Source organism: Scatophagus argus, chromosome 3 (genome assembly GCF_020382885.2).
Source record: "Scatophagus argus isolate fScaArg1 chromosome 3, fScaArg1.pri, whole genome shotgun sequence".
Taxonomy (NCBI): Eukaryota; Metazoa; Chordata; class Actinopteri; family Scatophagidae; genus Scatophagus; species Scatophagus argus.
In genome coordinates this window covers 17,842,821-17,865,488 of record NC_058495.1, presented here as the reverse complement: position 1 = coordinate 17,865,488, position 22,668 = coordinate 17,842,821, and the positions used below count along the sequence as shown (strand labels likewise).

Here is a 22,668-nt window from a genome sequence, read left to right as displayed (position 1 = left end):
TATTTGGAGCTGGTTTAGGTGCACATACAGAGTGGTCTTTGTTTGGGATGTTTAAGCAAGCACTCAATTCAACTTCATAGTGTGGAAATCTTGCCTGTCCTGCTTATTCTCGGATGCTTGCACTACATATTACACGGAATAGAGGAAGGATTAAAAGAAGTGACATAACACATGATATACAAATATGTATACATTCTGTAAATGTTCTTTTCTTTATCACCTTTCATAATCCCATTTTCCATCCCTTCTGTCAACTGTCGTAACCTCTTTCTCCCCACTTACTTCCTTCATTCATCACTCCCCACTCACGTTCGTTCCACATGTCCAGTGATCTCCTCCACAATCAGCCTACTCTCTACATGTATTTTCCTTCCCTTTCTTTTCCCTCTTTCTATACCTCGGATGTATCATTCTCTCCATCCATTCAGCCCTGAACCTTTCTTTCTGTCCCTCTCGGTTTCGGCCTCCCTCGCTCTATCCCTGCCTTTCATTCCATGCCGTCTCATTTTAGCCCCCCACCCCCTCCCAATTCTTTGTCTAAAGCTCTCTTTCATCCCTGGGGCTAAGGGCTCTCCATCGTTTTAAATTCACCTGCTTTAGCTGAGGACAGGTGCAGATAGACAGGCTGAAAGAGAAAGATGGGAGACAGAGGGAGAGAGAGAGACAGAAAGAGGGAGAGATCAAAAGCTGGTGGATATCCCTGAGAGAGGTGGAGACGTCAGGTATGGGGGGGGGGGGCTAACCTGTGGGGCTCTGTGTGGGAGCCTCATGGGAGAGAGGGGAAACATTAGGCTGGAAGTTATGAAGTGAATACGAGTGTGTGTGAGTGTGTGTTCACATCTAAGGGGACCTGTGGAGGGGAGCCACACACAAGTTCAAGTGCACAGTTTATCAACACAGCTTCATGTTATTGGTCCTCTCTCAGCCTTCGAGAGACGCTACACTACCTGCCACCTCATTTGTGTGCAGCATTATCTAATGTAACCATTATGAGTTTCCAAATAAAATAGTTTCATTTTATTACAAAGTTTATCGCAGTTCAATTTCAGAATTTCTTCTGTGTGATTCATTTAGCTGTTAGGGTTTGTGTGAGCATATGGTTTATTGGGACTATAATAAAATACTACATTTAATAGTCAAGGTAAGCAAGTCTGGATCCATAACAATAAAAGAGCGGGTAGAGGTGCTTAACATACAGGCTGATTTGCATTCAGACACATCTGCCAGGTGTGAATTGCACTGAACTGCTAGGAGCACACAATGCAACGAGCTCTCTGTATTTTAACCCTGTTTAAAATGTCTACTGCCCTTCCCCTCATCCGCATGAAAAATGAGAGCTTTAACATGTGAGCTCAGCGATGGAGCCCAAACATGATTCCATCAAATTCAGACGTACATTCATTTGGATCAATTAAGGCCCCTCATTTGTTGTGTGTGCACTTTAAGTGATCGTTTCCAGCCTGGACCCCTCCTTTTGAGCAAGATCAGAGGCTGGAGCTTAATTCAATCCCACTGCCACCATAATTGACCAATTTAGCATTGTGCTGAGAGAAGCTGTCCATTTAGAATGAGGAATGTGCGGCTAAGAAAATAACAGGCCTCTTAATACCTCACGAGAGCAAATAGGAGATTTGTCACTGTTGCCAACAAATGGAGAGAAAGCGATTAGGCTATGCTAAGTTGGGTTAACCTACAGTGCGTAGACTCAAATAGCAGAACGGGGGGTTTCAGCTTAATGTTTTGTCCCAAGTGAGTTGGTAAGAAACAGAAGATAGGGTGTCAATGCAGAACAAAAGAGCAGACAGAATTACTGATGCAAGACAAACGAAAACGTGGCAAGTTAGCAGAGCTTATTGTGTAGCTACTCGCTACTTTGAATGTCAAAGAGTCTTTCGTTTTTTTGCTGGGGGCCCACCAATGGATCATTGCTCATCAAAATACAGTACAACACCAACTTAACACAGCAGGTAACCAGAACCAGGCAGTGAACAGTACAACGTATAGTGACTGTATCTGTCGCTGAAGCCTGATAATAATCATTTTTCCCTCGACTTTTATCTTTTATTCATGTCAAATCAACCTTGTTAGTGTATCGGTGACTTTGAACTAACGAGTGAGTTATCAGCAGGTAACCACTGCCAACTTTCTGTGACTTTTATGATTACGGTCTTTGAAATAAAAGACGGTGCCATTATGTGCGTCACCCAAGGCCAGCAGTGGGCCCTGTCTGACAACCCCCTACAGCTCGCTCTTTGGTTCCTTGAAGTTACCAGGGCCCCCCTGTCATGAGCCGCCTTAGGATCTCAAAACCTCTCTTTTAGCCTGGACACAAACCCTTTCGAGGAAAAGCCCACCCAGAGCCATTTGGGGACGTTCGATAATTCTCCTTCTATTGTTTAGGGGGGGGTATCTCCTTATTCCTCCTTCCTGTCACTCGCCATCGCCCTTCAGCCACTCAGAGGCTTTGAGCGGCTGCAGACAAGCTCCCCGTATGGCCACGCTCATAATGCTAATTTAATCCGTTCATATTCAGATGCTAATCGAGCTATGCTAGCTCTGGAGCAGCAGTGTCTTTTTCAGGGCCTGACACAATAGGCTGTGATTTCCCCCCTCTCTCCTCTCCTCGGTCAGTTTGAAGGGCTAAATACAATCCGCTCTCCTAGTGAGGTGAGTTTGACACTCCCGCTCTTGGCAAAATGAGTTATTTATTGGCTACTATTCATTTCAAAGGAGAGGAGGTGAATATTTTAATGGTCCTCTAGAACAGTCTATCCTATCATTACTGGATCCATTTCAAATTTGAGTGGGGTGATAAAACACGGAGAGACGAGTATTCACACACATAATTATATTAATGCATGTCTGAGTGTTAAGTGTACAGAAGAGGTGTGCCATCTGAATGCTGAAAGCCAATCACAGGGCCAGAAATGTTAGCGACATCTGGAAAACGATATGGTTAACTGCGCTTGGTTTTTCAGTCTTAACTCAAATCCACAACTTTTTACGTTCCTCTTCCTCAAAAAAAAAAAAAAAAAAAAAAAAACTGTCTCTCTACGACATTCAATAAACTTTTTCTCCCAATTACTTTAAGTACACCCTCAATCACGCAACAAATGACCCACTCGATGCCCAGGCCACATTAACCATAGCAAAAAAAGGTGCTTCACACGGCCTTATACAGACAGTTAAACCCCAATTCATTGCCAGGCTATCCTCCCAATCTTTAATAAATGTGGGCATGTGGATTAGAAAAAGCGTATGGAAATATTTAATTAAGGAGCAATCATGGCCGTGGGTGATTTTCTATTTCAATCTCGGCAACCCTTAAACTGAAACAGTGGGAATTCTAATTAGATTAATACCACTATGCAAATTTATGGCATTTTTGAGAAGGCAAGGGCCACAAACTAATCAGTTGAGTAAATAATAGGGAGGGGTGTGTGTTTTTTGGGATGGGTGTTGATGTCGGTATGCAAGTGTAACCTATTAAGAAACATGATGGAGCAATTTCGGCATCAAGTTCATTCTTTGCCTTCTAAAAGGTAGCGTTCATGTGAGAAGTATACAGTATATACAACCGTAAAGCATGAAATAGCAATGCCTACCCTGATATGAGAATGTCTGCATCCTTCACTGTGTAAATGTCTGCTGTATTTTGAGTTCAGCCCATTAGAGAAAAACTTTTACTGGTAAAGACTGACCAAGCATTCTGGAAACAGGGCCTTGAATGTGGCTGTGTGGGCCTGAAGTCATTACACCAATGACATTACCAGTCTGATTTCATCAGATGCTGCACACTGATGTCTGGGGGTGGGGGTGGGGTGTGCATGTGGGTGTGGGTGTACAGCAGGGAATGCAGGCCGGACTACCAGCTCCAAATGGGATTCTTATCTCAGCATCTCTCGTCGCTGTGGTAGCTGCAACATGCCATATCTGTAACTTCATTAAACGTGTCCATTACATCACTCAGAGGCTGTATTAGATCAGGGAGCGGCTTTAAGTTCATCGGGGTAATATCTTCAAATGAGTGACTCTCTTGTCTGCGTCACTTCTGATGCATTTCCAACACTTTATTTGTGAGATCATTGCTATATTAGGATCTTTAACGTTTTAATACATCCACTGGGAGACTATGTTGCATCTTTTCTTTAATTGGGGGTTTTCGATTTAAACAGAAAGCGATCTGTACTCACAGAATTTACAGATGTGCTTTAGTCAGTAAAAGACACAGGGAATTAGAGCCAACATCACAGGGTCCTTATGGGAGATGAATTAACTGCGAGGTGACATTGTAAACCACCACATCCTTAACCAGCCGAGCTTATCATCGTTGTCGTGGCAGGGGATTTTCTGCTCGAAGGGACGGGGACAGGGGTAGCTGGGTTAAAGGTCATAGTAACGGATTAGGTGTCCGAGGCATTCAGGGCTTCAGTGAGCTGTAGGTGACGGAGCAGAGAGAGGTGTGGACGCGCATGTCTATGTGCATGTATGTGTGTGTGTTTGCGCTAAATCCTCGAAGGAGGCTCATCTGACATCCAGAGGGAAGCCAGGATGGAGCCCTGCTGTACCCCAGGGGCCGCCAAGCCATCTGCTGCCCCAAGGCTAATACCCCAGCAGACGTTTCAGCCTCCCCTGGATCAACCGTGGATGGACAGGAGGGAGGGTGTGACGCAGGGCAGGGTGGAGGAGTTGGAGGATTCTTTTACCTCGGCAGGGTGCGATGGGCTCGTGGTAGGACTGACCTACGGGTGTGGCTCCATGGGTGAGCAGAAGGTGGATTAGGAGAGGCAGTGAACTGAGATTGGGCAGATAGCTGAGGGCATCTGGAGTGCGAAGGAGATGGAAGAAGCTCATGACTTCCTTCCCACATTACAGTATTACTGTATTTGCCTTCGTCTTTCTTGTGTAAATAAGTACCAGACTGAGTATCTGAGTGCTCAAGAAAGCTGGAAGTATTTGTTTTATCAAGTGGGAAAGAGGCATAAATGAGGTTAGAGTCTGTGATTGGGAGGCATTAAGGCAGACCATCGTATAATGAATTAATCATTCAAGTATCATTAGAGTGTGTCGTGGGTTATGATAATAAGACTAGAATTACCATCTCATATCCCAATCGTTTCTCATATACGGCTTGTTCGATTTTTCTCCCCGATGGTAACACAAGCCTCCTGTGGAGGTCGGAGGGGGGGAGGGATATTTGTGTGTCTAAACTGTATCTTTCATGGACAGTAACATGAGACAACCCCTGGGGAAACTGGAGGGAAACCATGAACGAGAGGAACTAAAAGACTAAAGCAAGACAAAAAAAAAAAAAAGAACAAACAACATCCAGAAATATTCAATGACTGAAACTTACGACTGGTGGACGCTGCAGTTGTAGAAGACAAAGTCGACACTGGCAAACTTCTTGCCTGTCTCCTTGGATTTCAGATAGAGCTTCACCACCCGCTTGTCACCTGCACCAAATAGATACGTAAAGGTTACTACATTTAGAATAATATTTCTCTGTAAGTTTTCAAAGTTTTGGAGAAAAACATAAAAACACCACACCGAACTACTTAATTTAATCAGAATAAATGTGACAAATTGGATGCACATTAAAACAATTTACTCATCAACATAATGTTGCCCTTTAAATTGAAATTCCACTCGTGCGACCTCAACACATAGCACACATACACACAAAGAAACACAGTAACTTAGCAACACGCCGCTCATGTCACACCCACAGTGGGGTGGCATTAAAAATAGCAGCACCAATCAGTGTATGGATGCCAGAGCTGATGAGAACTCGTAATGGGGCATAATGGGCTCAGCTGAAGAACTACTGAGATGTCACTTTGCGAAAACTTGGAGTGCTCCATCTGACATGTTTTCATCGCTTTGAATGCAGATACCAAAGTTTTTATCTTCTTTGTGGTTTGACAGAATTGGACATGAAACAGGTGCATAATCTCTGCGACAAAAAAAAAAGAAAAGAAAAAAGATGCAGATATTTTTAAATATAACGATAAACCACAGTGAAACCACAGCTTTGAAAAGAAGTTAGAAGCATAACCAGTGTCGGTTAGATAGGGAAAAAAAAAAACTAAAATGAAACTGACAACGGTGCATAATGCATGATAATGGGAATTCAAAAACAGTTCTATTTTCAGTAGATAAATGTAGACTCATGTTTGGGGCTTTGAAAGGGAATAGGTGAGTGTTAGTGGCAGTGACAACGTATTCTGAATATAGATGCGAGAAGCAAATCTTCCGGTAAGATTAACATTCTGTTCTGATTGATGCACGGCTTTGGACTTCTCCAATTCTGATGTACAAAAAGACACCTGAGGGGGAGACACATCATCCCACGATGATGAACATACGGTGTACAGGGCTACAGACAGGCTAAAGAAGGAGGGAAAAACACGCCGAATGGAATAAGGAGTAGCAACATAAAAAGAACTCATTACTAAATTCCTCACATTTATCACCCAAACTCTCCATATCAACACCACCACCCAGTGACCTCACTACCCCAATGACTTCATCGCCCATCGCCCTTCCTGTCCCGACCTTTGTTCCTTGTGATGGGGATGACGTCCCGGGCGGAGGGAGACAGGCAAAAGATGTGTCCACCCTGGATCTGCCCCTCTGTCTCCACGTAGTCCTCGAAGGAGCAGTTGACCCCCGCTGACAGATCAGGCACGTTACGAGCCTGGAGGACCAGCTAGAGAGAGAGCGAGCAGGAGAGAGACGACCAGTACAAGATCAATGGAAGGACATGGTGTACATGGATTGTTATGAGATATGACATGAGGGTTAATGGGTGTTGGGTGGAGGAGGGTGATGGGTTCATAAGAGTGTGTGTGACATTCTTCTACTGTGTGACAGTAGAAGGAGTAGAGGGGGGTGACTGCTTGCAAGTATGCATGTGTGCAACGTTCGGAGCAGCTATTATAGCAAGGTTAACGAGTGCGTTTTAATCTGTAGAGAGAAAGTGAGGCAAACTGTAATCAGTCAAACCTATGGGGTTACACTGAAGTGCTGCTGACAGAATGAGAACTCACACTCACTTACAGATTGCCATAAGGATGGAAAGAAAAAGAATTCCTAATCAAATCTACATATAGGTGGTGAACAGTAGTCGCTTTGGAGTCAGATACTGTCAATTTGAAATGACTTTTCATGAGGAAAGGTCAATCTGAACATCGTTACAAACTGTGGTAAGAAATAAAACAAAAGCAATGTCCACCAGCAGCTACAGCCACATGGTGTGATCTGCCTGCTGTTATATCTCTTTTCCTAAAATTGTCTTCCCTGTTTTTGTACCAGTTTGTTAATGTAGACATTTTAAACACTTAAAAATAACAGCAGACCTGCTCTGTTCTGTAGACATGGCACTTTGTATCAGATCAGTAAGTCCTAACGCAGTATGTAGTTGTCCAATTAGATCTGAAGCACTATTTGTTTGTCTTGTTTTATGCAAAGCAGAGAAATCTTTGGCAGGTATGTATCATATTCGGTAAGTACTTTTCTAAGAAAAGTTTTGTCACGTTTCACATATGCACGTACGTCATAGATGTACAAGTGTAAATATAATGACACTGCAAAAAGCAAGTACAGCATACTTTAAGACTTGGTCAAAATGAATCATGGCACGACTTTTAATGAAAATGAATGCATTATCCAATGACAGCATGCTTCATGGAAGGGCTCCAAGCATATGACCTCAAGTCAGAGCATACAGACGTACAAGTGTATCACACCCTGAAGTTAATCTTTTTCTAGACGGCTGATTTTTTTTTGTTTGTTTTTTTAATGTTTAAACATGAAAATTATGATTCCCAACACATCTGGAACCACAGACAAGAGGAGACGCACCTGGACTTCAGACATGGTGACGGAGATATTTCTCGGCTGAACGGTGAGCTCCACACACTGCCTCTGGTCGGAGGCAAACCTCTGGGGCTCTCCTGCTCGTTCACAGCGGTCCTTGCGTGAACAACTGACGAGCAGAAGCAACAGAGAGGGAGAATAAAAAAGGGATAGAGGGTAAAGAAACAGAGACAGAGGGGAAAATTATGGGAAAGATAAGAGGAGAAATGAAAACAAGAGGAAAGAAAGACGAGATAAGTGAGACGGAGGAGGGGACAGAAGGTATAAGTGAATTGTTAAGCTAATGTGACAATCATATTAAGATGACAAACACGCACAGCCATCACTGTCTCACAGAAATGGGAGCAATAATAAAAGACAAATAGGCTAACTGCCCCCCCCACCATTACTGTAGCCTTTATATTATTATCTTATTGGCCCTGACATTTGTGCAAGAGCTGCTAAACTATATGAACATCTGACCCCCTCATTTTTTCAGTTTACTGCACCCACCCAATTCAAACTTCTTGGAAGATATACAGGCGATCATTAAAGTTTCCCTGAACCGTAAAAACGATACAATTCCTACCAGCAGAATATCAATGGGGTCAGCGATTTCCCCAGCTTATTACGAGCCACCTGATCGTGCTAAAAAAAAAATCAGCACGCAGCCCCATATTGTTGCCTTTTACTATTAGCTATTCATAATGCATTAGCTATCACTTCACCTTCGCGCTAACAACAACTGGTCCCAGTGGTGAGAGCAAAGTGCTGATGCAGCGCTCTGTAAGGCCTTAACAATAAGAGGGAGGCAGAAAAAACCGCTAACTGCCTCCTCTGCGAAGCGGCACCCCATCCCCTCGTTTAGTTAGCCTTCACCCACGCTCAGCAAGAAAAAGCTGTCGCCAACCACTCCCCCGAGAGTCACTAACACACGCACACACACACACACACACATACCAGCAGAGATACACAAAGGTATGTACATGTTTTCTCATTATGGACCATTTTGCCTTCTTCTGCTCCTCTGGTGTGTGACTGTGTGAATTCATGTGAATGACGTTTGTTCATTTGTCTAGAGCACACCTGCATGTGTGTTTGTGTGTGTATGCGTGTGTGTATTCCCCAGTCAATTCCACTGTTGAGTGAAACTACTATGGCTCTTAATAAGATGTGGCTAAAAGCACCAGAGGGCTGAAACAAGGCTTATAAATAATTTGCCTATTTATGCTTTTCCATTTTGTCTGCAAGGCCCTCTGCCAGATTTGGCAACACTCTCAGGTAGGAAATGAGCGAGCTGCGTTCAAAAATGTGTCCAAACGGAAGGCTATTATCACTGGTTAAAGCCCATTACGATTGTGTGTGTTTGCATCTCTGCTGAAATACAGACACATAAGTGGCGGTGGGGTGTGTGTGTGTGTGTGTGTGTATGTGTGTGTGTGCCTTGAGGAAAGAAAGGTTGGTGATACGTTTTGTAAGTTTAATTAACGCATCGAGAGATGGCACTGAGCCAAATGCTTGAGGTGCTCCAAATGTGTTCTCACGTCCCGTCACCTTTCAATACCACGTAACCGTTCTCACACTCTCCAGTGTGCACACACTCAAGCCCTCAAGTCATCAGGAATGGAATTGACTTTGTGGTAATACTTAATAGTTTGCAGACAGTTTTACTGTATTTCACTGCATCAATGACTGATTAGATGTATTTTTGAAACATAACTATAAATATGATATCTAATCTAGTAACCACCACGACACTCTCACTGGCCTCTACGCTGCTTTCTACTGCTTCCTGTTTTCTGGTCCATTTGTGATAATCAAACGTGACACACATGAAAAGAAAAAAAAAACATCAGAAAGACACACTCATCTATGGACAATGAGAAAGAAATCCGACAGGTTTACTCACATTTAAAAACCTTGTGTATATGTTCTAATTTTGGTGTAAAAAGGGCTTAAGACAAATCGAAGTGTCAGCGACACATGCTGCCAAGCTGTGTTGTTATTTATGTGCCATTAACAGGTTTAGCCAGTTGACAGACTTACACAGGATAATTTTCTCTCTACAGCAAGGAGCTTTCAAGTTGTGGAAGTTACAGATCTTCTCTGAATCATAATTATGTGACTAATTAATCGCTGTTGGAGGCATTCTCACTGAAGTTATTAGAAGGTGTTAAAAATAGTCTCTAAGGTCAACACAGGCCACAGTCAAAGCAGCAACTGGCTGCCTCTGATCCCCCTCATCTGCTGTGTGCTGTATTTACGTGCTAAAATTTGTACTTCACATGCACATCAGCCTGTCTGGGTTTCAGTGAGGTACTGGACAGCTGTTAACCTTTCAGCTGAGCCTTTACATGTAGTAAACTAAACTTGTTTGATGTATACGATGGACAACAACAGAGAGCTGCTGGTAGAGCTGAATTTCACATAACTGTAAGCTCTGAATATTATAGTCTCTCAATATTCACCAAGTTAACTTTAAGTCTTTACAAGACAAAACTGAATGTTAGAACCAAAAAATACCAAAATGAAAGTAAGCCTTGTATGCTGTGGACACCCAAGGCCATAAATTAATCCACTGTTTCCATTCCTTAAACAGTAAAAGTGAAAAATTCTAGCAGTACGTGGATTCCTATGTATTAAAAAAAAAATCAGCTAATAATATATTGAAGAAGTGCGAACACAGCTGAACTAATTATCAACACAGTAAATGTGACCACCGATAAGAGCATCAAGCCTTGACACCCTGATTTTCAGTAGATAATAACTAAATAACTAGAAGAGCGCAGTTTGAAATCTATTTCAGGACAGACTGTCCTTTAAAAGAACAGGAATCTCGACGGTGGCAAAAGCCTCCTGAGCTTAATGTGCAGCCATTCACGTGGGTGCTTCCACTCTTCGTTCACAACGATCCATTACACAATGCAGCGGGGCTGCATGTGAGGGGTACCCGGGTGAAGTGTGCTAATGTGTGCATGAGTGTGTGTGGCACTTACACATTATGGAGGACACACCATCCACAGTGAGGGTCTCTGGAGCCCAGACACTCTCCACAAGTGGTGTACTGCTCGCAGCTCTCCACTGGAACTCTCACCACCTAGGGAGACAGAGACAGAGAGACAGACAGAGAGAGGGAGAGAGAGAGAGAGAGAAACAAAAAGAAAGAGAGCAGAGAGGTGACGAAGAAATAATTAGTATCCTCATTGTAATCAGACAATGAACTGCATATTCAGCTGAGTGGGGATGAGCATTTGACAGCTTATCAGACAGACTGAATTCAGCAAACAGAGTGTGTGTTTGTATCTGTGTGTACAGTCTTGAGATCGAAACAGAGCTAGTCTGTGAGACATGTCTCTGTGTGTGAGTGTGTGTGTCTCTTTTTGTGCATATGTGTGTTCTGGTGAGTGATTCCAGTCCAGCAGCGTGTGACCGCCTCCAGTGGAGCGTGTACAGGAGAGCCGTCGCGAAGCATGCTGGGACACCTGACAGGTGGCCATGGCAACAGTGCTGTGATTGGCAGATGACCTCAAAAACCAATGGGACACAGAGGAGCAGAAGGACAGACCCCCAGCATATATATATCTGTGTGTGTGTGTGTGTGTGTGTACGCATGCATGTGTATGAGAGGCAGAGAGTATCTGTACAGATCACATGACCTTAGAGCATCGATGTGACAAAACTTTCTCAAGTACTGATGTGGCATGGGTTGAGTGTATATGTGTGTGTGTGCGCGTGTGTGTGTATGCGTGTCACTCATTCACAGCTATACTGGTCGTATGAGCTTGTTGACAGGCTGCAGATGTTGCTTAAGAAATAAGATCAAGTGTTCAAGTTAGCCCTCCACTCTTGTTAAAGGTGATGACAGATGGTTCACAACATGGCCCCAATGGATCTGAAAATGTGTGTGTGTGTGTATTTCAAGATATTCACCACAGCTCAAGTGTGTCTAAGTGTGTGAGAGACAGATTGCTAGCATGTGTGCAGAACGCTAGTGTGCAACAAAGTAGGCACACGTGTTTTTGCATCGGTCTGAAAGTGTTAGCGCCACATTCAACTTTTCTTCACCAAAGGGCCCCACGTGATGAGTCGCTTGATCCCTTCTTCATTGTGTGTGTGTGTTTGCACATATCGAACTGCCAGTGCAGACTACTTTTAAATCATGCAGCAGAGAGTGAGCCGGCTGATCGGTAAGTAACAGCATTTAACAACCCTACCCTTGGGTAACATTATTATAAAGTAAACGCGTGCGTGCACACACACACACAGGTTTAACCATAAGAGGCCCATCCAAGTGGTATGTGGGGACTAAAGTAGTGTCTGGCCCAGTGGGGGTGACTTTTTTTCTGTGGGGGGGAGGTAAGAGAAAAGAAAAACATATGGCAGAAAGAGAGCAGAGGCCTGAGGTAAGAGATAAAGCTGGTTATAAACCAGGCGGACAAAAGAAGGCAGCACTGAAATATTAAACTGGGGCCGGAATTCCTCCATGAGCTTTAAGTACAACACAGATATGAGATAGATATGACATGATGGAACTCATTCATGCTCTGAAATGTCTTGTTTCAGACTGGCCTTGGGGCGCTTTGACAGAACAATACTGCTCACGATGAGGGCAGACAGACAAAACACATGTGTGCCACTAATCCCCCTTTTCTTATGCTTCTTTCCCGCTTCTATACATTTAGTTATTTCCATTACTCTCCACGTTCATTCTGCTTGTTTCTCTGCCCACATCCTTCTCTCCGAGATTCATCCATCTCCAAGCATCTCATTTATTCCTTTCTACAGGCTGAAACACGCTGTTCCTCCTCCAATATGAAGTCAATACAGAACTCAGTACAGTAGCTTTCTAGCTGGCCAGCTGCCCAGACAGAGAAAGACAGATGAAATGATGCAAACGAGCAATAGCAGGCACTGGAGGGAGAAGAGAGAGAGAGAGGGAGAGGTGGTCATCTTCTGGATGAATAGAAAGGAAGAAAGGTGTAATGGAAGACACACACGGGGCGAAATCATCAAGGACAGGCTGAGTAGATGGGATATGGTGGCAGACGGCTGCTATGTGTCATTGTCAGAATGTGTGCGAGTCCAGTTTTCATCTGAAAGGAGAACTGAAAGAAGGATGGAACAAGGGATTGGTGTGTCTTATATAATAAAAGGATGACAGATAGGGAGAAGGAGTGTGAATAAATGAGCAGATAATGGAGAGATGGATGAGGCAAACGCAGCTTTAGTTGAGGAGATGTGATTGGACTCCTTGGGGGAAAGAAATCATCACAGTATGTGTTTCACATAGTTTACGATAATAAAAAAAAAGGGGGGTGGGGGGCAAGAACAGGCCGTTCCTCGTATCACAAAAAAATTCCCTCTCTTGTCATTATGGCTGTGATTAAGGACAATGGTGCACATAAACCACACTAACAATATGGGTCCTTGGTGAGCAAGCATAACCTCATCAGTGCCCTGTGTAATGACAGACATGGCCTGTTGTTCACAATTGCTCCTGTACTAATGGTAGTGATCCCACCATGGGCTTCATTCGGTGGGAGTGGCACAGAGTGGTTAATGTGGTAGTGGGCTAAAATGGTTGTTTTTCCTCAATGAGGATATAAAATGCTTTACTGGAGCCAGGAATGTACTTGTATGTAGATCCAAAAAATGTGTGCCTGCGTGTGTTGGGAATACTGCTTACATACACATACACACACACACACACACATCCTCGCTGTCTCCCTCTTCCTGTCTCTCTCGATGGCTCTTTTAATGAAAGCCAATTCCCGACAGCGTGCCACATTACTCCTTTAAATGACCTTATAAACCAAGCCCGCCATCTCCTCTCTCTTGCCATCTCCTTATTTACAATAGCATCCACCGCTGTAACTCAATTCTCCTTCCATGCTCTCTCCTCCTTTCTTGTCAGTTCTCTTCCCCCTGACCATATCGCAATGCCATGACATCTCCTTTCTCCAATAAACTTTCCACCTTTCCTCTCCAATCTGTTTTTACAGAGCGCTTTCACCTGCCTTTAAACGTCCAGCTAACAGGCTTTGCGACGGTCACCCCCAAAACCCGAAGGACCCATAAAGCTTTCAGAGTGGCTTTTCATTGGTTGTTAAATCTACAGACACAAAAGGATCGGCCTTGTTGCGGATCCTTTTTTAAACATTCAAACACAAGGGGAGTCTGTAGCAAAGGAGAAGAGGAGGAGGAGGAGGAGGGCGTAGCTGAGATGTCTTCCAAAAGAGAGTCTCTTCTCTGGGGTTACACTGTCTGGGAGCCAAGAGGAAGAAATCAGTTTATTTTCAGTTATTTTTAGATATGTGCATGAGACTCTGCCTCATAAATTAGTAATGCCCATGCCTCTGTGAACAACTACCACTGAACCTCTTGTGCTTAACACTTAACCTCAAATGGCTCTAATCCCTTTTGAGAAGATAAATTTGATTTTGGTGTAGTGTAGGACACCAATTTGAGGAGAGAGAACACATACACGATCAGTTTCGATACTAGATACACAATGTAGACAAAAGTATTGGGACGGGGGCTGTTACCTTAATGGACATTTTGAACAATACTACGCCTCCAATTTTGTGGCAACAGTTCAGAGAAGGCCCTTTTCTATGCCAGCCCGACTGTGCCCCAGTGTACAAAGCAAAGTACATAAAGAGGTGACTGGGGGAGTGATTTCACATATTCATATTCCGGAGATATTTCTTAGCAATCTCATAAACTTGTGGTTCTTTTATTGCTGCACTCCTTATAACCAAACCTCACTCTGTATTCTTTACTAGTTGTGGTTAAGCAGAAAAGAAATTTGGAGGAAAGACAAGAAATCCTTTTTCCTTGTTTGGAGTTTTCTCAACCAATGGCAAACAGAAGGAGCAGAGGAGGATGAGGAAGATGAGGAGAGACTATCACCTGTCATCATCATCTGCACCAACCCTCTCTGCTATCAACAGCCTTCAATCATCTTCCATCTTCTCATGGTTCACTTTGTGAACAGCCGTGTGCATGAAAAAAAAAACAAATCTATGCCTACCAGAAGAGCGACTAAAATGCCATGACAGAGAAATAAAAACAAAGATAGAAGATATATAGAGAAAGATAGATACAACTGAACTTGTTTGCTAGAGTGTAACTACAGCTCCAAAATGTGCTGCAGCTGCCATTGCTGTAATTCATGTTGTCATGTCTGCAATGAATCGTTACAAATGGGAGTTGTACCAGTCCCAGGTAGATTTTCGGGCTATCCCTTAGGCACAGTGCAGAAACATGGCTCTCATCAGGGTGTCCATGTAAGTGAGCTAGTTCCTCTAGCTCTGGAATACCTGCTCGGGGGAGGTGCAGAAACAGGGGCTTGTATCAAAGGCTAGGTTAGCATGTGTGCATTGACTGGATTGTAAAGGGCTTACAAGATCAATGGCTGGCCAGGAGCTTGATGTGTTGACTGATTGGAGATAAGCTCCAGCAAAGCAAACAAGACTGGGAGTGTTTGGCACTGAAAGGAAGGGGAGGGTGTTAAAGGATGGGTAAAGACAGGGAGGATGGGTAGAGGTTGTGCAGCAGGAGAAACGAGAAGTGTGAAACAGCAATCACATCATTGTGTTCAATCGAAAAAAATCATCTGCTGTCACATTCAATTTGCTGAATGATGTCCAAATACTAAATCACTGTTTCACTGCAGAGATGTTATTGACAGATCTGGCCATTGTGGTCAACTTCAACTGTTTGCTGCAGATGTATTTTAGTGAATTATGTCTTTATGTGTCACTGTGGACGGAAGTAAATAGTGCCACCTGAGGTCGCCGCAATCTCTTGCTCACGAGTTCTCAAAACTTGCTCCCTGCGGTGCTGTTAGCGCGAACTGCCCTTCCTGCCTGCCTCGCTATCTTTAACTCGCTCATATTGTTTTTGTCTGCCGTTCCTCCCACACCAACAGCTCTCCTTCTCTTTCGCCTCTTTAATTTATCTTTTTATCCTCTTTCTCCTGCGCTGGGCTCAATTATTCATCCGCATCATTGTTTTGCCTCTTCTGAAATACTGTTTTGATCTTCTCTTCTATACTCCATCTCGGTGAAAACAAGAGGAAAATCAAACAACTTATTTATTTGTCATTTGTGTGTGCACATATTGTGAGTTCGAGGCCAATAAAGACGACATCTCAAATTCCTTTCTCGTACGAAACCACTATGAGCCAACATACTGTATATACAGCATGCACGCGCACACACACAAGGAGCCCACAGTGAGATTTCACAGCAGCTGTAGAAGAGCTTCTTGTCAGTGTGTGTTTGTAAGCACATTCAAACTAATACAGAAGTACCTCTAAATAAAATAGCAGTAAAACCTTCTCCAGAAGCAAGTTATAATATGACATTTCTCAAGAAGAAATGTTATAGTTGTCCTTGTCCTCGGTAATGTCAGATAATGATGACAATTTAAGTGCTGAAGTACCTTCACAGAATTCCCTTAAGAAGAAAATGTGTCTCTTTTTTGGACAAAAACACACACATAAAAATGGGTTTTATCTATGATGAAAGGGATACCTGAAATGAGAATAAATGAGTTAGGACTGACTAAGGACTGGCTACAGAAAACAAAATATAGAGAGAGAGTGAAAGAGAGTAAAAGAAAAGAAGGAAGAGGAGCAAAACTGAAAAATAAAGCTATGAGACCTCATCACTCTTCATCACCACCCTCATCACATGGACATTCCCATTAACTCTTCAGAAAAAGAGCTAATCTGAAGCTACAGGTAAATAAACTCTCTCACTCTCTGTGTGGCCATTTGTCCATGATACTCTGCACCTCCTGTGTGAAAGAGATGGATAGAAAGAGAGAAGAAAGAGAACAACAAAGTAGAACGGGAGAGCAAAAGAGGAAAACCGAGACAAAGACAAAGGATGAGACGGAGATTGAAAAAAAAAACCCCAAAAAACAAAAAAATTGGAACAAAGAGACTGCGGAGAGAGAAAAGGGGAGAGGAAGAGGTAAATGTGACTGGCTAAGGTAGACAGGCCTAGGGGTCTTCTAATTAAGTGAGGATGGGAGAGGCCGGCGGCCTGGTAAATGACTCTGTCACTTTAGTAAATGGACTTGGTGAGGAGTGAAGAGCCACACAGCTGGCATTTCCATTAGCGCTGCCAAGCGACCCACCACCATATACACAGACACAGAGAGCTTTTCTTTATTTGTTCTCACAGGAGTTGTAAAGTGGAAGTCATGCCTGGTAGGTGCGTGGATGGATAGTGATTGTGGAGAACTGGCAAAGAAACGAACAGAATAAACAAAATCTGTCTGACTGACTTTGTGCTAACGTGCATCCTGTCAGTCAAAGTTACCGCCAGCATGTTTCAGCGGACGATGATTTAACTTCAAATTAGAAGGAATTGCTTGAAATCAATTAATGTGCATTTTAACAAAGCTACGCCAAAAAACATAGCCGAAGATGAGAAACCCAAACTGCTCAAATGTGATGAATATTTGTCCTGTTTTTTTTCCTGTGACACCACATTTCCTGACAGCATCAAAGGAAGAAAATACTTTACAAACTAATATGTACAACTGTGATTCAGGTGAGAGACACAAACTTTGCTTGCCCCTTGTGGCTGTTAGTTATTATCACTGAAACGATTAGTCAACTAATCCATAAGGCAGAAAATCAAATCCAAATTGCTGGGGTGCCCCTTTGATTTATCAAGCATAACAAGGCGAACATTTGCCAGTTTCAGCTTCAATCACTGTGAGCATATGAATCTGAGCAACTGAATCTCTTTCAGTTTTGGGCTATTGGTTGAACAACAGGACCAACTTAAAGAACACTGCGGACTTCACTTTTTTTAAATATTAACAAATGAATCAACAATGAAAATAATCATTAGCCCTAGTCGGTATGCTTGAATGCTTTTCCAACTGTGTTTATCTGTATCCTGTTCATCTTTCTGTAATTTCTGACAGTGAGAACTAGAAGAAAATTTGCCATTCTGCGTTTCCGCTCAGCTTGCTCCCTTATTTGATATTTCATAACCGAGTCTGACGAGGCTTGCTGTGCATGAATTTGAAAGGAAATTTGACTCAAATTCAAAACAATTCCCCGTGCTGCCATGCATGAACGACACTTCATTGTTATATGGTGAGGGGCCGAATGCGGTGATGCGCCACTCGGAGACGCTCCGCAGGCCATGCCAGCTTTTGATTGGTCTCATCCAATGACAATCAAGTCGGAGCCACATCTTTCCGCCCCAATCGCTTCCAAGCAACAGGAGGACCGACTGTTCGGCCGGTTGATGGAGACTGAAAAGAAACGGGAGGAGGGGAGGAGAGATGAAGGGAGAGAGAAACCATTAACCTCCCTATCCATCTCGTCCTCTTTTCTAACCCTATCAGTCCGCTCTATCACGCCATCCTTTGGGAAAAGACAGCAGAGTAAAACAGAGTGAGATGAGAGAAAGACAGAGCTATCTAGTGACAGCTAGACCTCCATTAAGACTGATAGCATCACGCCCAAGACAAGTGTCTGAGCACACTTCTCTGATGGGTCATGCACACACTCAATCAAGTACACGTAGTGTTTTTTAAAAAGAGAAAAGCCACAAGAGAGAGTGAGACAACAGGAAAGAGGGAACTGAGAGAAAAGGCAAAAGAGAGAAAGAGAGAAGTCTGCGCTACTGAGACACAGAGAAAGTGTTCCTCTCAACAACTCCCCTCACCAGTGATCAGTCCGCAGATTATTTTCTCAATTTACCAGTTCATTGCTTTGTCTATGAAACGTTAGACAGCTATGAAAAATCCCCACCACGATTAGTTGAAGCCCAAGCTGACGTCATTAAGTTGCTTGTTGTGTCAACAACAAAAACAAAACAAACAAAAAAAATATATCAATAAAAAGCAACAAATCGTCACATTTGACAAGCTAAAAACCAGCAAGTGTGTGCAAATCATCAAACAGTAGCTGACGTTTTTATCTAATATTTTGATTAAATACTTATTTTGGCTCTAGAGGGGACCGTAGTCATTGCTAGAGAGGTAGAGGGGAGTGAGATAAAGTGGGAGAAGAAAGAATAATTAATCTGAGTTACAATTTTCAGTCAAAAGCATAATGGGGACCACAAGTGACATGGAAACCACATTGTAGAAAGGCCTCACTTGATTATTTATTTATTTTTTTTAATTTTCTATAACCTGGTCATACATCTCAGCCACTGCCACCAGACTCCTCCACCTAAAAACATCTGCCTTAAGATAAAACAAAATGCAAATTTCTCACTACCTTTACAAATGTGACTGTACTTACATACACAGACAATGGAATGAACCCAACTGACAATACAGACATTTGCCATTACAAAAAAAAAAAAAAAAAAAAGTACAAAAGATCTTTAAACGTGTGTGAATGTGCACCAATGTACGGTTTATGTGTGTATGTGCTCAGTCCTGTGCTGAGAAGGGTGCTATAATGGTTTGAACTCTTGTAATTGAGTGCCACATACCTACATGGCTACACCTCCACCCACGCCAGCACCTCTCTTTCTAGTCACTGTACTCCCATCTCCGCCTCGCTGCACCAGGTCTATTAACATTTACATAACAATGACCACCTCCTTGCTTAAAGTCTGTGTGTGTGCATGCGCGTGCAGGGGTAGTCCATTCGTGTATATGGTCGGTTTGTGTGTGCATGTGGAATACAGGACATCCCAGTACTGGGAGCTATACGTCAAGCCAGTAAGTGGAAAAAATGAAGCTGGAGTCACGTTCATAAATACAAATGAAGAGGTCAGAAGCTCAGCGGGCTCAGTTCACGAGCCAAACTGAAGAAAATAAATAAATAATTAAAAAAAAAAAACCTCCTATTTAAAATCTGTTCAAGCATTTCAGTAGTCAGTCACATTTCCTGCATGCTACACACACACAAACACACACACACAGCAGCTGATGTTTAAATGTTGTATTATTCACTTGTTAACTTCAGGACTTTCTCTGTTGGCCAGACTTTGACGAATTGTGGAAAATTAATCTTTGAGCTACTTAGAACTGACTGATTAGCTGTGTCTAGTTCACTAAAATGTCACTCTTGATTGATACAACCAGCTGCTTATTATGTGTGTTGATATCAGTCTGCGCTAATGTGCTTGCTAACGAGATTGGCAGCAAACCAGTAAAACGTAAATGTAAACAGATCGCCGCACGCATGCACACACACACACGCACGCACACAGATGACTGATGTCTAATGAAACCCTATGGGTAAGATATTACTTTATGAGGACTTGTTGAGGGAGCCAACAGTACAATACAGTCCATTGTTTGCTATTGTTGAGACTCAAACCATCTTGTGAACGGTATGCATGGCACAAGAACTTTGTGTGTGTGTGTGTGAGAATACAGATTCCTTCGAGGGATGAGAGTCTTAGTGAAATGTGGACTGGGAAATCTAAATCTCTTTCAGATGCTGAATGGAAAGCAGACAATTGTGTTAACCCTCACACACAGTCACACACACACCTATACATGAATGCACGCGTGTGCAAATGCAGATTTCCTGCAAAGACATGCAGATATGGCTGAATCAGTGCATGAGCACATGACACTGGTACAAAATGTGATTGAGACGTAAATGCTCCGAACGCACACACAAACACAAATACACGGCAACACTCAGAGCATGCCTGACACTTGAACAAAGGTTGTTTCATGAATACACATAATACATCAAGCCCTCCAAGTCCTTCTCGTCTGTTTCCAGCACACTCACGCTCGCTCCAAACAGAAGCCCCCCCCCCCCCCACGCCACACACACACACACACACACACACACCAGAGGAGATGAATATTCATGCTTTTACCAATTAGCCAGCACTGCTCACCACACACTATCATATGCATGGCTGCCATCAAAGACACAAGGATGTGTGTGTGTCCATGAGTGTGTGTGTGTGTGTGTGGCACCAAGGCTGAGAATGCGCACAAAGTGTGCACAAAGACGAGAATGGCAGCTGTGGCATCAAATTCAGTCCGAACTTTCAGCCTTTTTGGCCATAAAACAGAAATGGAAATTATTTGATGATAGAAAGTCTTAACTGAGCCAAGACACCCTGAGATGATTTCCCACAGAGAGACACTTCAAAAAGTTAGAGCTGAGTCAAGGAGTGATATTGTTCCTAAGGCAGCTTTTCACATGTTTGTGAAAAGGAAACAAAGAACTTTAGCTAACAAGCAGCACTTAATGAAGTTGCTAATCTAAACCCTCATTTACAGCAATGACACAGTTTTGACATATAAATAAAGCGCGCATGTGTGTAAGCTTGCGGGAAAGTGAATGGATCACGATCAGCATTGTCAAGATTAGCTCACACGCATGAAGTCAAAGATCCAAATGTAATAAATGTAGTAGAACACAAACAACAAGTACACATTCAACAACAGTTGCAGTGACAAGTAAACTGATTTAGATTTCCCGTAATAACATACTGGCTCATCGGACGCACGCACACACGCACACACACAGACACGCACACACACAGCAGGTCGTCCTCTCCTGCTGTCATATCCTCCATTGATAATAATGACAGTGATGAAGAACAGAGCGAGTCATAAATCACGAGGCCGCACCCCTAACTCTGACTCACTACACCCAGACCTTCATTTGTGTATGCCTGTGTGTGTGTGTGTGTGTGTGTGTGTGTGTGTGTGTGTGTGTGTGTGTGTGTGTGTGAGTGAGTGAGTGAGTGAGAGTGTGTGTGTGCTAGACATGCACACAGACAAACACACACACACACACACACACACACACACACACATAGCTTTGAGTATCTACTCTAACCAGGACCTCAAAAATGACTTTTTTTTTTTTGCCCCCCATGAGGACTAATGATCCTAACAACATTGGTGTTTATTCCAGAAAAGACACCCAAGATCCACAATAAGCAACAAGAACATGCAAACATGCGCGCACACGCATACATACACACACACACACACACACACTCACACATGTTGGCTTTGTTTCATCATTTCAAACAGAGAAAAGGGAGGTTGGCTGCATTTCTCATGTAAGCTTTCAGGTGCTCAATTCCTCCACCTTTCATTCATCTATCCATCCCTCCCTGAATTCCACATTTTCTCACCTCTGACTACTATAAGAAATGTGTGCGTGTGTGTATGTGTGTGATGGGTGGGGGCGGCAACAGCGATAGAAAGAGATCATTAAAAACATGGCAATGGGATCAGTGGAAGGCAGCTGAGAGGGGAGCACTCAATTTGGGCTTAGATGGAAACATGAGCGTGTGTGTGTGTGTGTGTGTGTGTGTGTGTGCGTGCGCATGTCTGACTGTCTGTCTGTCTGTATGTAGCAGCCGAGGCATGGATTTATAAAAGTAGAAATGGGGGGGGGGGCACAGTGGGATGGATGGAGGGCAGAGGATAAAGATGAGGGTAGAACGGAGGGCAAGTGAAGGGAATTGCCCCCTCTAGTCATTAGTGCTGCAAAGGGGGTTAAGCCAAGAGGTCTGGCAACCACAGCCCCTCGTTCTGCTTAACCCGAGCCTGCTAACCATTAATGGGGATCAAACGCACAGTGAGATGAAGGTGTGTGTGTGTGGTGTGTGTGCGTGTGTGTGTGTGAGTGAGAGAGGGAGAGAAAACGAGTGTGAAGATGGGGAAGGAAGAAAAGAGTTGGATGAATGGAGATAAAATGTCCTTGGAGTATAAATGGATGTATGGGTGTGTGAGTGTACATGAAGGGTACAAGTGTGCGAGTCCAGGATGTTCTTGTCTTGGACTTGTGTCTATAAGCAAAAGCGTGTATGTGTGTGTGTC

The 22,668-nt window shown here is 43.3% G+C and overlaps 1 protein-coding gene across 4 annotated transcripts in view; it reads right to left on the bottom strand.

The window, feature by feature from the left end:
- The window catches only part of LOC124056666 (plexin-A1-like), a 181,150-nt gene that overhangs the window by 73,742 nt on the left and 84,740 nt on the right, over positions 1-22,668 (bottom strand). For all 4 annotated transcript variants that reach the window (XM_046384335.1, XM_046384337.1, XM_046384336.1 and 1 more), the window contains exons 5-8: positions 10,857-10,957; positions 7,867-7,990; positions 6,559-6,712; positions 5,357-5,456 (exon numbers count right to left, since the gene is read on the bottom strand). In XM_046384335.1, the coding sequence (XP_046240291.1) occupies positions 5,357-5,456; positions 6,559-6,712; positions 7,867-7,990; positions 10,857-10,957 (479 nt within the window). The remainder of the gene's footprint in view (positions 1-5,356; positions 5,457-6,558; positions 6,713-7,866; positions 7,991-10,856; positions 10,958-22,668) is intronic.